The sequence below is a fragment of the Sinocyclocheilus grahami genome, unplaced genomic scaffold (genome assembly GCF_001515645.1).
Source record: "Sinocyclocheilus grahami isolate Dianchi unplaced genomic scaffold, SAMN03320097.WGS_v1.1 scaffold61.1, whole genome shotgun sequence".
Classification (NCBI taxonomy): domain Eukaryota; kingdom Metazoa; phylum Chordata; class Actinopteri; order Cypriniformes; family Cyprinidae; genus Sinocyclocheilus; species Sinocyclocheilus grahami.
Window position 1 is genome coordinate 2,166,353 of NW_015505240.1, and position 16,389 is coordinate 2,182,741.

Consider the following 16,389-nt stretch of genomic DNA (forward strand, 5'->3'; position numbering starts at 1 on the left):
CTCAGAAACCATGGCTGCACATTTATGGATTAAACGTTTTGTTTTACGAAAATCCAAAAAGCAGCTTTGACCCTCAATCAATGAAAGTGCACTATACATATATATATATATATATATATAGTAAAACATATGTAAAAAATCATTAGATATAACAGTAATATATATGTATGTATTTTACAGACACTTATCATTAATATTATTATTATTATTATTATTATTATCATTATACATATAATTGTGTAACTCTGTCACAAAACCAAGAAAAAAACAGACCAAAGTGACAGAACCCTGACAATATATATATATATAATGTTATTATTTACTATTATGTTATTATTATTATAAATATAATATATACTTATAAATAAATGTACCACACAAATAGTGATTTTTTTTTATTATAATAGTTTTTTTTAATACTTTTTAATAGTAATGAGTATAATTATAACCCCAAAAATATATTTCAAGATCACAAAAAAATGTAATATGACAAACTGTGACAAACTAGTTTCAGATTTTGTTTAAAAATTTGTCTGACCACAACTCAGAAGCTAATTAGCTGATTTCTAATAATTTAGTCCACATGAACTCACGTCCCATCCATCCTAACACTCAAATGATCCGGCTTTGACTGAGCAGACATTTCATACTCAACATATTGATCCTGCTCTAGATTAAGTCCACACAGCATGCAAAATAAATTAAGCCATGGGCGGCATGAGATTCAAGTGTCAGGGACCAACCAGGGAGTGGGAGCATAACCGACTGCAGGTGATCTATCACCCTCACTGCTACATCACAGTGCTTGTATCGGGAGCCTGCATAAGCTCAAACACCACAGGGCATGCTGCAATTAACCTGAAAAATCATAAATCACCTTACTGTGGCAGACTATGCATTGTTGTCGGTGGAGGGGAGTGAATAACCAGCGCTCTCTTCCACTCTCAATACCATGACTGAGGTGAGACCCTTGAGCAAGGCACCGAACCCCCAACTGCTCCCTGTGCGCCGCAGCAATATGGCTGCCCACAGCTCTGAGTGTGTGTTCACAGTGTGTGTGTGTGTGTGTTCAGTGTGTGTGTGTGCACTTGGATGGGTTAAATGCAGAGCACAAATTCCGAGTATGGGTCACCATACTTGGCCACACGTCACTTCACTTTCTTTCTTCTTTGTTTCAAAAACCTTAACATTATTAATAATGTTTATTCAAATGCAAGCACTTTCAGCAATTGTGTGTGTGTGTTCAGTGTGTGTGTGTGTGTGTGTTCAGTGTGTGTGTGCACTTGGATGGGTTAAATGCAGAGCACAAATTCCGAGTATGGGTCACCATACTTGGCCACACGTCACTTCACTTTCTTTCTTCTTTGTTTCAAAAACCTTAACATTATTAATAATGTTTATTCAAATGCAAGCACTTTCAGCAATAAATGCCCCCTTCTCTTTCTGACAATATATTTCTTTCCTTAGGTTAGATTGATATATATAAATATATATAGTGACAGGTGTACTTAAACATTAATCTGGCTTTGAACATAGCTTATCCAATCAGATTTCAGAACCAGTTTCATGATTGCCGTTTTAACACTAGCAGTCAACGGTTTACATTCAGATGTTTATTAGATGATATAATCAGATGACTTCATGCCTGGAAAAATCTCCAAACGTTACTTACACATCTTGGAATTCCTCTAAAGACTTCTGTGGTGTGAAGACATTTAATAAGCTGATGATCTGGAGGAGAAAAGAAGAGAACAACTCGTGAAGTTATACTATAATGCTCCATTGGATTAATCATTAAAGGAATAGTTCACCAAAAAATTTAATCTTCTTACAATTTTTAAAGTCTTCGAGTCATTGCATGACTTTTTTTTTTTACTTAAAAAGTATTTAAATACATTTATAAAAATATAAAATTCATAAACAAGTATCTATTTTTTATTTCAGTGTTATTATTTAGTTAACTAAAATCATAAACTTTTGTCACCTGGAATAAAATGAACCTTAACTGAAATAAAGACAAAAAAACTATGAAAAAAAACTAATAAAAATGACAAAAACACAACAAAACTAAAACTTTAAATAAAATTAAAGTGAAAACAGAAAATAAAAATATAAAATCTAATTTAAAATATTAACAAAAGCTATAATAGTATATCAGTGATAATGAAATAACAATGATTTATTTATTTATTTTGTTCCACAGGATAAATAACAGCACACAGGCTTCGAATGACACCAAGGTGACTAAATAATAACTTAACTGTCATTTATCCGTGAACTATGCCTTTAACTACTCATTTAGAATGTGTGGGTAAACTTTGCCAACGTTATTTTCCTCAAAAAGAGGTTGGAAGATCCATAAAACGACTGTCAATGGTCAATAAGAGGTGAGGATGACAGAAAAACCACATTTGTATTTCTGTCACGCCCCAGCTGTCCTTTATAACCCGAGTCTCAATGAGAGAGATGGCTAGAGAGAGAGAGAGAGAGAGAGCGAGGAGGAGGACAGCAGATCACTGTGAACTGTTCAGTTGCCAAAAAAGTTTTTCTTCTCTGTCTTTTAACAATATTACTCCCTTTCTCTCTTACTTTGTCATTCAACATCTAATGCTACCGATCTCTCTCTCTCTCTCGCGCTCTCTCTCTCAGTCTGAGGTTTGTGTGCAAAATATGTACAGTAATTTTCAATATGGCGGCTGTATAAACAGAAGTCCCACCTTTCAGTACAACAAATGAATCATCTGTTTGCTTACTCTAGATCAGGGGTGTCAAACTCAATTCCTGGAGGAGTTTAGATTCAACTCTAATTAAACACACCTGATTCAACTAATCAAGTCCTTCAGGCTTATTTGAAAACTACATGGTATATGTGTTGGAGCAAAACTCTGCAGGGTTTGACACCCCTACTCTAGAACATAGCTGCATATTAAATAGGCCTGAAATATATAATTTTAGCTATTTAGCTAGTTAAAGAGTTATTATTCCCCAATAACACAAAATATTTTTGAACTTGAATGGCGGGTTTAGCATTCTGAGCCCACTTTTTGTCTCAAAGGAAATAGTTATTAGCAGCATTTGCCATCCAATGGAACAACGGGTGAGAGATATTGAGATCTGGCACTCACGTTTTTGTGATTGACACATTTCATAAGCACCAGCTCCCTGTATGCTCTCTTGGCATCAGAAAACAAGTAGCCAATGGCTCATTTTGATATAACACATTAATGTTCTCGGATAAAAGGAAGGCTGGTATTAATAGTATTTAAGGAGTTAAGCTTAAAAAATTTTATAATTCACAATTCAATTTCACAAACAAAATGGTCCCTTCAATGCCAAAGGGAGGCAATAAATTAATTTTTATAATAAATTAGCCACAAAAAAGCATTAATGTATCACAGTGGGTGGTACCCGTCTCAGTTGTTTCCTGTCTTTTACTTTGAGGATTATGGGAAATTAAAACCAGACAGGCATAAAGTTCCGGCCACCTGGATTTTGTGTGATAATTAGCATGACAGGAATATGTCAAAATTATTTTTGTGTGAAGTATAAGTGTGTTTGAGTGATTATTTTTGTGAGTGTACAATTACAGTAGTAAACATCTAAATTACTCACAGTGGCACAGTTAAAGCGAGTAAAACGAGCAGTAAATTACTGTCCTCTTAGCATCATTCTGCTGATCATTTACAGTCATTTGTAAGAAAATGACCCAGCATGCATTGATTTCAGAATACATTTCTGGCTACAGTAATTTATTGTAAAATAATACTCTTTAATCCTGCACATTCCTGGCAATTTTATTACAGTGTGGTTAATGCAGCAGTAGAGCCATTGGTAAAAAGCACTTTATTTTTTACGACTGGACCAGGTACAAGAAGTGCTACCAGAGGCCATTGTGTTCTGAAAGCTGCTGAGGTTTACGACTGAATAGCTTCAACCCATAAGGCTGCACTGAAAAAGTCTGCTCTTTAACCATGTTGACATGCGCTGGTAAAGTTTAAAGCGCCATTGTTAAAATAAGACTAACATGACTCACACAGGACCAAGAAATGTAATGACTGAAAAATGAATTCCTCCTGCAGCACCCCATGGAGCCACGGACAGAAACCGCAACCGAAAAGTTGAAAGTGTGCCCTGTTCTACAGTCAAAACTGACCTACACTCTTTTAATCTCCAATAAAAACCTATTTAAACGCCTTCTGGGTTTATAAAACGTGAGGGTCTGTGTGTGCTTGTGCACTTGTCTGTTCAATGTAACCGTTTACGTCCACATTGGACTACAACAGTCAAAGCTACATGTTTAACTCTGAATAAAAGTCTGAAATCAAGAACTCAAAGGTCCATATAGATCTCTGATTCAGCTATGGATTATTTGAGCAGACAGTCAGAGCTGTAGTGTTGGTTATACAGCAGATGGTCAAAGCAGAAGGGGGTGAGATACACCAAAACAGGCTTTCAAGGAGGGGTGAGGAAAAACCCTACCCTAGAGTACAAAATACTATTTCAGCCTTTCTACTTTAAAATTTCACCTTCAATTCAGTGTGCTACTTACTGTTTCTTCTAATTAATTGGGTGAAAACTGTTTCTGCACTAAGTGCAGTTAAATTATAGTTATTTCAGTCCACTAAACAATGTTTAGAAAGTAAACCATGTGATTTTAAGCAGGCAAGATATTCTCTGAGCTGCAGCAGGAAAGTTTCTAAAGCACATTTTTGGAACCGAGAACTGATGTGTCCATGGTAACGGCAGTTTCAGATTTTTTGGCTAATGGTGGCCATGGTGGTCTCTCTAGGTGGTTAATGAATTGCAGCATTGCTCTTCAAGAGCCCAGCCTACAGACAGCTGTCACAAACCAGACACCATTTTAACTTAACCACAGTTTACACTACAGCATAAAAACAAGGTTTGTTTGGGTAGAAAGACCTGACATATAACCACATCATATCATACTAGTAAAAACGGGTTATACCTAAAGGAATTGTCTAAATATATTATGTCATCATTTTCTCATTCACATATATCTAAAAGTATTATTCTTTCTTCTAAGAAATACAAAAAAAGGAGTTGAAATTTTGTCAAAGCTGTCAAAACTTCCATCTAACGAAAATTATAATTGGTCATTCATGATGATAAGCTCCAAAAATTATCACAAAAGCCACTTAAGTCCATATGACTTGTCTTCCAAAGCTATACGATACATTTCTGTGAGAAACAGATTGAAATTTAAAGGGATAGTTCACCCAAAAATGAAAACACAAACACAAATATTGTGGCACACAAAAGAAGATATTTTGAGGAATGCTGGTAACCAAACAGTTTTGGTTTCCATTGACTTCCACTGTATTATCAAAAAATATAATGGAACTCAATAAGAACCAAAACTTCTCTATATCTTTCATGTATCTTCTTTTGTGTTCCACATGTAGAAAGAAACTCATACAAGTTTGGAACAACATAAGGGTAAGTAACTTTTCAGCAAATTTTAATTTTTGAGTGGGCTATATAGGAATAGTTCAACATAAATGAAATATGCTGAAAATTTGGCCATCTAAGATGAGTAGATGAGTTTGTTTCTTCATCTGAACAGATTTGGAGAAACTGAGCATTACATCACTTGCTCACCAATGGATCCTCTGCAGTGAATGGGTGCCGTCAGATTAGTAGGTCTGTTTCTTACAAACACACAGCTTTTCACTTCATAAGATGTTAATTGATGGACTGGAGTAGTTTGAATTACTTGTGGATTATTGTGATGTTTTTATCAGCTGTTTGAACTCTCATTCTGACGGCACCCATTCACTGCAGAGGATCCACTGGTGGGCAAGTAATGTAATGCGGAATTTCTTCAAATCTGTTCTGATGAAGAAACAAACTCATCTACATCCTGGAGGGCCCGAGGGTGAGCAAATTCTCAGCAAATTTTCATTTTGGGTGAACTATTCCTTTAAATCATATTTTGCTGAGTTTTTTGTAGAGGAATTTTATTCCACTACAATAAAAAAGGATTCAAACTTTCCAGCCATTTTTGGGCCACAAAAGAAAAATCATCTTTTTTAATTGAACACATTAAAAATCATATTCAAGCACTATAATCACAGCTCAATACATCACACATCCCAAACCTAAGTTTATGAGGAAAGGAAGTGGAAAAGATGACAAAGTCTCTGACAGCCAATAGTGGAGTTTGGTGACAGCCTGGTGAAATTAATCACAGCCTAGTGTAATTAACTTGACACTAAGTTCATCACAATGTTCAGCCCCTCTGCCAGCTGCACAAGAGTTTAGCTCAGAAACCTCCTATCAGCTTGTTTGTGTTCTCATTATTTTTCTCTCATAAATGACATAGTCTTTGTGGCCTTTCATAAGCAAGACATGTAAATAAAGGTGCTTTTTTGCTATGAGAGGTTGTATAATAATCAAGCTATTTTCAGAAATTAGTACTAGCATACTGCTCATTGCATATTAGATTTAATATAGTATAATTATATTTATGCTTATTTTTATACACTATTGATCCAAAGTTTGGAGTAGATAAGTTTTTGTTTTTAAAGTCTTTAATGCTTACCAAGGCTGCATTTATTTGATCAAAAAGTGTTTTCTATTTTAATGTGTTTTAAAATTTAATTTATTCCTGTGAGGCAAAGCTGAATTTTCAGTGTCACATGATCCTTCAGAAATCATTCTAATATGCAGATTGGCTGATCAAGAAACATTTATTATTATTATCAATGTTAAAAACAGTTGTGCTGCGTAAAAAATATTTCTGTGGAAATTGTGGAAATGTATAAGATTATAAATGTCTTTACTGTAACTTTTGATCAATTTAATGCAATCCTCGCTGAATAAAAGTCCAAATTTACTTCATATTTGACTGTCTCCAAACCATTAAAACAGCACACAATATGCAACAATAAATATTCAAAACTGTGGTTACACTGTCACAAGAAAGTTGTGATGAGTTAAGATTGCAGAAATGGTAATATATAGTAAATATATCGTATATATTTATTTTTAATCAAATTTGGCTGTTCAAACAAATAATGAGCCAAGGAACATGCACATTTCATTGTGAGATATTATTAGTAACAGAACAAATGTTATGACCTACTACAATTATACAGTGCACAACATAAATAGAATGAGTAGTATGAGCACGAAAGCTACCTTCAGTGAAACACTAAAACGTGGCAAAAATACTTCTTTCTTCTATTATTTCGGCCAAGAAATCCCCTACGAGTCTGAAAGCATCCTTTTGCTTCTTGAGAAGTTGCCTTTGTTTTGCATAATGGATTATATAATACAGAACGGATGCTTGTAATGTTTTTGGGCATTCTGTTTGTTTTACAGATAATTGTATTTACTTATACATTTACTTTCTTGGCACACACCTTTTTACCCAACATGCAATATAGGAGAGAGTTCCGCAAGGTAAAGAATCTCATTTTCCAGCAGTCAGGAGATTGGTGTGTGTGTGTGATATGATGAATTATTAGCGGCCAAACCTTTAGCGGCAGATGCTCATAGCTCTGACTATTATACTCTGAGGAAAGCAGCACTGCGTCATCTAAATATTCAGCATGTAGCTTTCCAACATGGACTGTGAATGATATGATTGATCCATTTAATAATTCCACAGACCCAGCTAGCAAAAATATGCTGTGAAAAGGTTTATTTAAGCCAAGATAAGGTTGTAATAACCTGACCTACATACTTAATAATATGACAAATGTTTGGTTTATTTAATGTGATAAATATATACACAACTGGTTTTTGAAAAAAGAAGATTTCTAGAAGGATCATGTGACACTGGAGCAAGGACTGCTTAAAAAAAAAAATCAGCTTTGCCAGCAAAGGTTTAAATTACATTTTTAAATATTTTCAAATAGAAAACTGTTATTTTAAATTGTAATAATATTTCACAATATTACTGTTTTTACTGTATCAAATATATGCAGCCTCGGTGAGTTTAAAAGACTTTCAAAAACATTTTATCGCAATTATTCCATTGGTATGTATTTTTGCAGAAATGTTGCAAACATTATCAATACCTTATACTATAATTTCCGAATAAAATAATTGTATCATATTCATTTTAAAATGTAAATTTACCATTGAATAGAAAACAAATACCAGTGTTAATATGTAATTATTTTCTGAATTCAAAATATGTTATATAATTACATAAGCAAGTATTAAACATGTACATTTAATGTAGAAGGACTGAAATTATTATTATCATTTTTATAACTTCAAAAGATCACTTTTATAGTTTATATGCTGAGTTGCAGTTCTGGTAATCAAAATACATAAACCCCAAAATATTAGGAGTAGTTTGAATTACTTGTGGATTATTGTGATGTTTTTATCAGCTGTTTGGACTCTCATTCTGACGGCACCCATTCACTGCAGAGGATCCACTGGTGGGCAAGTAATGTAATGCGGAATTTCTTCAAATCTGTTCTGATGAAGAAACAAACTCATCTACATCCTGGAGGGCCCGAGGGTGAGCAAATTCTCAGCAAATTTTCATTTTGGGTGAACTATTCCTTTAAATCATATTTTGCTGAGTTTTTTGTAGAGGAATTTTATTCCACTACAATAAAAAAGGATTCAAACTTTCCAGCCATTTTTGGGCCACAAAAGAAAAATCATCTTTTTTAATTGAACACATTAAAAATCATATTCAAGCACTATAATCACAGCTCAATACATCACACATCCCAAACCTAAGTTTATGAGGAAAGGAAGTGGAAAAGATGACAAAGTCTCTGACAGCCAATAGTGGAGTTTGGTGACAGCCTGGTGAAATTAATCACAGCCTAGTGTAATTAACTTGACACTAAGTTCATCACAATGTTCAGCCCCTCTGCCAGCTGCACAAGAGTTTAGCTCAGAAACCTCCTATCAGCTTGTTTGTGTTCTCATTATTTTTCTCTCATAAATGACATAGTCTTTGTGGCCTAAATATTTTCAAATAGAAAACTGTTATTTTAAATTGTAATAATATTTCACAATATTACTGTTTTTACTGTATCAAATATATGCAGCCTCGGTGAGTTTAAAAGACTTTCAAAAACATTTTATCGCAATTATTCCATTGGTATGTATTTTTGCAGAAATGTTGCAAACATTATCAATACCTTATACTATAATTTCCGAATAAAATAATTGTATCATATTCATTTTAAAATGTAAATTTACCATTGAATAGAAAACAAATACCAGTGTTAATATGTAATTATTTTCTGAATTCAAAATATGTTATATAATTACATAAGCAAGTATTAAACATGTACATTTAATGTAGAAGGACTGAAATTATTATTATCATTTTTATAACTTCAAAAGATCACTTTTATAGTTTATATGCTGAGTTGCAGTTCTGGTAATCAAAATACATAAACCCCAAAATATTAAGTGTGCAGTTTAGTTAGATTTTTTAGATTTCTAGCCTCTAAGTTTTTAAGGTTTTTATAATATTTTAAAATATTGCAGCAATATAACCTAACCACATTAGTTTCATCAGGGCCTGTGGAAAACATGTGACTTTGCACAGTCCTTTTAAACTGTCCTTCTTTTGCCTCTCTCTCTCTCTGGATAATGATGTGGCGTTTGTTAGGCTAATACAGCTGCCATGCTACATCATGTGACTGCTGCTGAGGAGAGGAAGCTAAATTAGATCAGGGTTGTCCGTCCAGCAGGCAGGATTACCGCAGCCAGCAAACCAGCCAGAACACATCAACAAAGCCATTAACAGTCCAGTGCTGCCTCCCTGCCTGCTCCACACAACCGTACCGCTGCCACTGAAACTGAGAGGCAAGGACAGAGGAATGGGGGAGGGGAAAAAGACAGGGAAATGGGAAAAGGGAGGGCCAACTTAATCTAGATTTCCCATAATCCCATGGGTGAAAGTCAACGAGTTTAGCTCGTGTTTTCATTGTAAATCATAGGGTTTGGTTTTGGGGGAGCGCAATGAGCACAACTCAGATCCAAATTAATTGCTGTCCACTGGGAACTGCAATTCATTCTGCCAAGAAACTCCCAAATATCGCTCTTAACATTAAAAGCCTCAATCAGGAAGACGTTTGAGAATCATTATGCCATCCATATGGACATATTTCACAATAAAAAGACAAAGCGATGCATTATGGGTACTCACCACACTATTCCCTGAGCCCCAGAACCGATGGGCTTTAGATTTTGGTACCGTTTGAGAACCGTGAAGGTGGAATCTCCTACTTCCACACTGTAGAACTGGTTGTCCACTTTGCTTTTGCTCATGTTGTAATGCTGGGCAATGTAAGAAACATCAACTTGTTTACCAAACCCCTGGAGAAAAAGATGGATGTGGAGAAAAAAAGATGAGAACATCACAGAACAGTTAATAAGCACTTGTAAGGCTTTTATTAAAAAAGCAAATTCATACAAACCTAATTGAACTTTAAACGATTCACCTCAATGGTGATATAATATAATAGTGATCTATAAGAAGTATAGATAAAACGGTTTATTTTATTTTCATCAGCACGGGATATGAAAACCCATGTAGCACTATAAAACTACAGATGAGTTTGCTTAAACGACTTGCAGATAAATAAACGATTGCAATGTGATATGGCAGCTTGATATTCAGGTAAAACCACACACTAGGCAAATAAATTAATATAATTAAATGAAATGAGGTGTCACAAATGAGTGAAGACAAACATTGCATCTATTACTATAAGCAATTTGAGAAGATGCAAGACTTTATATGTACAAGACACAATTAAGAATATAAACCATAGCAAAATTTGACTTTTGTAGGTATTGTGCAGTGTTATTTTAGTATAACTAAGATACTATTATAGTTTTTAAGAATAATAATGTCAAATTTTCATTTAAAGTTTTTTAGTTTATATATATAACAAAAAAATTAAAATGAAAATTACACACAGACACACACACACATATATGTACAGTGGGGAAAAAAAGTATTTAGTCAGCCACCAATTGTGCAAGTTCTCTCACTTAAAAAGATGAGAGAGGCCTGTAATTTTCATCATAGGTATACCTCAACTATGAGAGACAAAATGAGAAAAAAAAATCCAGAAAATCACATTGTAGGATTTTTAAAGAATTTATTTGCAAATTATGGTGGAAAATAAGTATTTGGTCAATAACAAAATTTCATCTCAATACTTTGTTATATACTCTTTGTTGGCAATGACAGAGGTCAAACGTTTTCTGTAAGTCTTCACAAGGTTTTCACACACGGTTGCTGGTATTTTGGCCCATTCCTCCATGCAGATCTCCTCTAAAGCAGTAATGTTTTGGGGCTATATATATGTATGCATGTATGTATGTATAAACAAGTCTGTGTCTGTGGCTATACAGCTCACAGAGGCAACTTTATATCTCCCAACTGCAACTTTATTTCACATAATTAAGTTGCAGTTGTGAGATTTAAATAAAGTTGCAGGGGATATAAAAATATGTATATACAAACCTATTATTTTAGTTTTATCTTATCTGTGCTTGGCTGAAGATCTCAGATTTAAGATTATATTAAAGGGATAGTTCACCCAAAAATTCTGTCATTAATTACTCACCCTAATGTCGTTTCAAACGAAGCTGTCCACATAATTTCACAAGCTAAATGATAATTAGTGAGAGAGCGAGAAAGAGAGAGTGAGAGAGTGAGAGAGAGAGTAATATGCATAAATGCATGTGTGTACGTGCTTCGTAAAGTCTATCTTCATCTTGTGAGTCACTCCTCACTGCAGTGCCCCCCTATTAAACTGACTGGGCTAATTTGAAGCTTATGAGCTTTGATTTGTGGTAATTGTGGCCTTTTATTGAAACAATTGTTAGAGCACGTTTGGTTTCATCATTGTGGTGAAATTACACACACACTACAGGTCAAAAGTTTTGAATTATGACTCATCAAAGCTGCACCCTAAAAAATGCTGGGTGTATTTACTTGATTAAATGTAGTAAAAACAGTAATACTGTGAAATATTATTACAATTTAGAATAACTGTTTTCTATTTTAATCACACGATCCTTCAGAAATCGTTCTAATATTCTGATTTGCTCAATTACTATCAACTAGTGTGGTACTCAATTACTAATAACGGTTGTTATTATCATCAATGTCGAAAACTGTTTTTGCATCTTAATCTTTTTGTAGAAATCATGATACATACATTTGAACAATTCTTTTAGCATTTATTTGAAATAGAAAATTATTTACTTTTAATTGAATTTTTAATAGCATTTAACTGAAAACATATGTAACATTATAAATGTCTTTACTGTTACTTTAGTTTTTTTTCAGCTTTTTTTTTATTAATTATAAAAAATAAAAAATAAATTTTTTTTTAATCTTAAACTACTGCAAGGTAGTTTCCACAAAATGTTAAACAGCAAAAACTGTTTTCAGTAATGGCAATCATAAGAATTTTTTCTTGAGCACCAAATCAGCATATTAGAATGATTTATGAAGGATCATGTGACACTGAAGACTGAATTTATAAATTTATTATAAAAAATCTGCATATACATATATATATGTATGCATGTATGTATGTATAAACAAGTCTGTGTCTGTGGCTATACAGCTCACAGAGGCAACTTTATATCTCACAACTGCAACTTTATTTCACATAATTAAGTTGCAGTTGTGAGATTTAAATAAAGTTGCAGGGGATATAAAAATATGTATATACAAACCTATTATTTTAGTTTTATCTTATCTGTGCTTGGCTGAAGATCTCAGATTTAAGATTATATTAAAGGGATAGTTCACCCAAAAATTCTGTCATTAATTACTCACCCTAATGTCGTTTCAAACCCCAGCAAAAACTGTTTTCAGTAATGGCAATCATAAGAATTTTTTCTTGAGCACCAAATCAGCATATTAGAATGATTTATGAAGGATCATGTGACACTGAAGACTGAATTTATAAATTTATTATAAAAAATCTGCATGTAGCCTATTTATGCTTTTTATATTATTGTGTTGTTAGCTTAGCAACGTGCTAGCATCAAAATCTACTGGAATCGATTCTGAAACAGGTCTCCTGTTTCGCAATAGAGCTGATACACTTTTAGGGATATGAAACACACTTGGTTCAGGAGTCAGTTTCAGACACACTTATCTGAAGTGACCACCAGTGCACTTACTACAGTGAAAGTCCCTGTGGAGTACACAGAGGTTAAGTGTCTCGCTCAAGGACACAGTGTTGATTCATGGAGCGATCTTTATGGGATATGAACCTACAACCTTTTGGTTAACAGAGCGAATCTTTATCCGCTAGGCAACTCTACTGCCCTCTTGACCTGTGATCTGTACGTCTCACAAAATGACTTTCTGACAGGCGATGAGGATCATTTAAGGCCCAAAAGAAAGAATGAAGGACAAAAACCCAAGGGACATATAAAGTCAGTTTTGCTGTGCTACTGTGATTACTTCAGGGAATAGATACTTTATTTCATATTTAGATTAAGCAGAAGGAAGTTTCATTATGTAAAACCATCATTATTATATTCTGATATATGAATGTCTATGGAAGCTTGTTGGGCCATTGAATAAAAAAACAAAAGGGGTAACTGCAACTTTTTCCCCCACAATCACGAGAAGAAAACTCAGAACTGTGAGATATAAAGTCACAATGATCATTTTTGCAAGATGTAAACTCAGAATTGAGTTTATGTTTTGCTATTTTGAGTTTATATCTCGCAATTCAGAATGGTGAGAAAAAAAGTTGCAATTACCTTTTGCAACCTTTTAAACTGTTACAACACAAATCAGGTCAATAAAGTTATATTGTCATATTGTCACAAGCAGTGTTGGGGAAAGTTACTTTTAAAAGTAATGCATTACAATATTGCGTTACTCCCTAAAAAAGTAACTAATTACGTTACTTAGTTACTTTTTATGGAAAGTAATGCGTTACGTTACTTTTGCGTTACTTTTTAAATCTGGACAGGGCTTGCTTGTTTGTTTTTAAAATAAAAAAGTTCTATTTTTGGCCAATATAAAAGCCTTTTCACACCAAAAGTGAAATGAATAAGTAAGTTTATGTCCGTAGAATGCAGAAGAAGAAATTTCAACACACTTCAGCAATAAAAAAAACACAACAAATGTTTGTCTAGAGTAATTTGTGCTTATTAGTACGGTTGAACTGGATCATCGAAGGTCAGAAGCAAAGACATTGCTTAATAGAATGGGATTAAATACATAAAGCATATTTGTGTTGTTTAACATTTATTCCGAGTTGCATTATTTTTATTCATTTTGAGGAATACTGAATCTGTTTTTTTGTGAGTGAGATGAATTAATGCATATTCATATCTATTTTAGAACTACAGTAACATCTAATTTCTCTCAACATGGGGACAGGAGAGCTGTCAATCAATAAATTGGAAAAAAAGTAACTCAGATATTCTCTTGTAAATTAAAAAGTAATGCATTACTTTACTAGTTACTTGAAAAAAGTAATCTGATTACGTAACTCGCGTTACTTGTAATATATTACCCCCAACACTGGTCACAAGTCAGTCAATCTAGAGCCCAGAATTTAAGGAAGATGTACATCTATAAATTGAATTTAAAGGGATAGTTCACTCAAAATCATCAAGTACTCACCCTTACGTCATTCCAAACCTGTATTTGTCTATTTAGTGAAAGTTAATGGAGTGCAAAACAACAACAAAAAAATAACAATTAGACATTTTGTAATATCTTCTTTTGTGCTCCACATAACAAAGAAAGTCATACAGGTTTGGAACGACATGAAGGTGCAGTAAATAATCACAGAATGTTCCTTTTTGCCTGAACTATCCATTTAAAGCCAACATGGATTGACATTTACAACCCATTTTATTTCTACAATGTGATGTATTTCAGAGTTCAAACAATATTATGATAACTTTGCATGAGAAACATGCTGAAATTTAAGTCATTATACAATAAAAAAAAGTCACTTTCCCAGAAAAAAAAGAAAGTCTGGTTTGCAGCAACACAAGTAAACGATTCAGAATATCTTTTTGTTTTTGCCTTTAAGTGATTTTAATTGGAATGATGCATCTGTATGACCACATTGATTTTAGAAAACACTTGAATGCTTATTTAAAGTGATCTTAATGCATTTTGGGAAACCCGACTCTGAATGGCTTGGAATGCTGCAAGGAATTGATCCTGTAAGCTGTACAACTTCCTTAAGGGCCCAGACATGCTGTCGCCAGTATTTGTTTTAGACAATGACACATCCATAAGAATGACGGACAGAATGGAAGTGAATGAATACTCTACCTTTTAATTTACCTGTATGGAACACACACCTGACAAAAGGCAATCTTCACATCCAGGACTGGAGCACTGCAGTTATATAAGAAACGTCTGTTCATAAATACCTGAAACACAGGAATTAAGAGTCGTGATTAAAAACTGAATGAACAAATATAGTAAGAATTTTATATTGAGGTAGCAAGATATTTGCTTTTTGTTCCGTAAAGCTAATTTCATCTTCAAATGACTTGATTCCTCAAGATGTTTTTTGGCAGATAATGATATGTGCTAAAGAGAGAACGCTGAGATGATAAACCACACTTTTTCCTCTTCTTATATCTACCATCTTCGTTCGGTCTCAAAGCCCCTGCCCTGTGGATATAACGGCTCTCGGCACACTGAGGATCTATGCATTAACTGCGAATGTGTCTGAGGAGAACAGGCATTCCAAGAATAGTCAGTGTCATCTAGGAGTCAAAGACAGTATGCTAATTTGCGTTGATTATTTGTTCCGCCTGCTCTGCTCTGTTTCCTGTTATTTATTTCTTTTTTCCCCCCCAAGGGACGAGGAAGAGCTTTTGGTAAGCACTGTGCACCCTGCCTTTTAAAGATACTGAAGCCCTGTGGATAGGCGTTAAATATTCATTAGTGTTTTCCAGATTTCATATCAGCCAGCAGTAACAAAGGGATCAATCCATATGGACGCACAACATGTGGGTCATTTTAACAGTATGAAATGTTTTATTTATTTATTGGCTATCATTACTGATTTCACTCAGTGAGAATGAAAAAAATAAAGAAATTCAAACATAAATTTATGAAGTGGTAGAAAGTAGAAATATTTTGATAACAAATAAAAATCAGACGCAAAGATGCATTAAATTGTTCAAAAGTAACAGCAGAGACTTATAAGGTTGCTCATATAATGTTGACGTTTAATGCTGTTCAATGAACTGTATACTTATTAAAGAATCCTGAAAAAATGTATCACAGTTTTTACTCAAATATTATGCAGCACAACTGTTAACATTGATAATAATAAGTAATGTTTCTTGTACAGCAAACACACACACACACATATATATAATATATATATATATATATATATATATATATAT

At 33.7% G+C, this 16,389-nt stretch overlaps 1 protein-coding gene across 1 annotated transcript in view; it reads right to left on the minus strand.

The window, feature by feature from the left end:
• LOC107584639 (mitogen-activated protein kinase 10-like) overlaps positions 1 to 16,389 on the minus strand; it is a 68,711-nt gene that overhangs the window by 31,652 nt on the left and 20,670 nt on the right. The window contains exons 2-6 of the mRNA XM_016271349.1: positions 15,325 to 15,396; positions 10,157 to 10,326; positions 9,709 to 9,806; positions 3,126 to 3,202; positions 1,673 to 1,731 (exon numbers count right to left, since the gene is read on the minus strand). Of these exons, the coding sequence (XP_016126835.1) occupies positions 1,673 to 1,731; positions 3,126 to 3,202; positions 9,709 to 9,806; positions 10,157 to 10,326; positions 15,325 to 15,396 (476 nt within the window). The remainder of the gene's footprint in view (positions 1 to 1,672; positions 1,732 to 3,125; positions 3,203 to 9,708; positions 9,807 to 10,156; positions 10,327 to 15,324; positions 15,397 to 16,389) is intronic.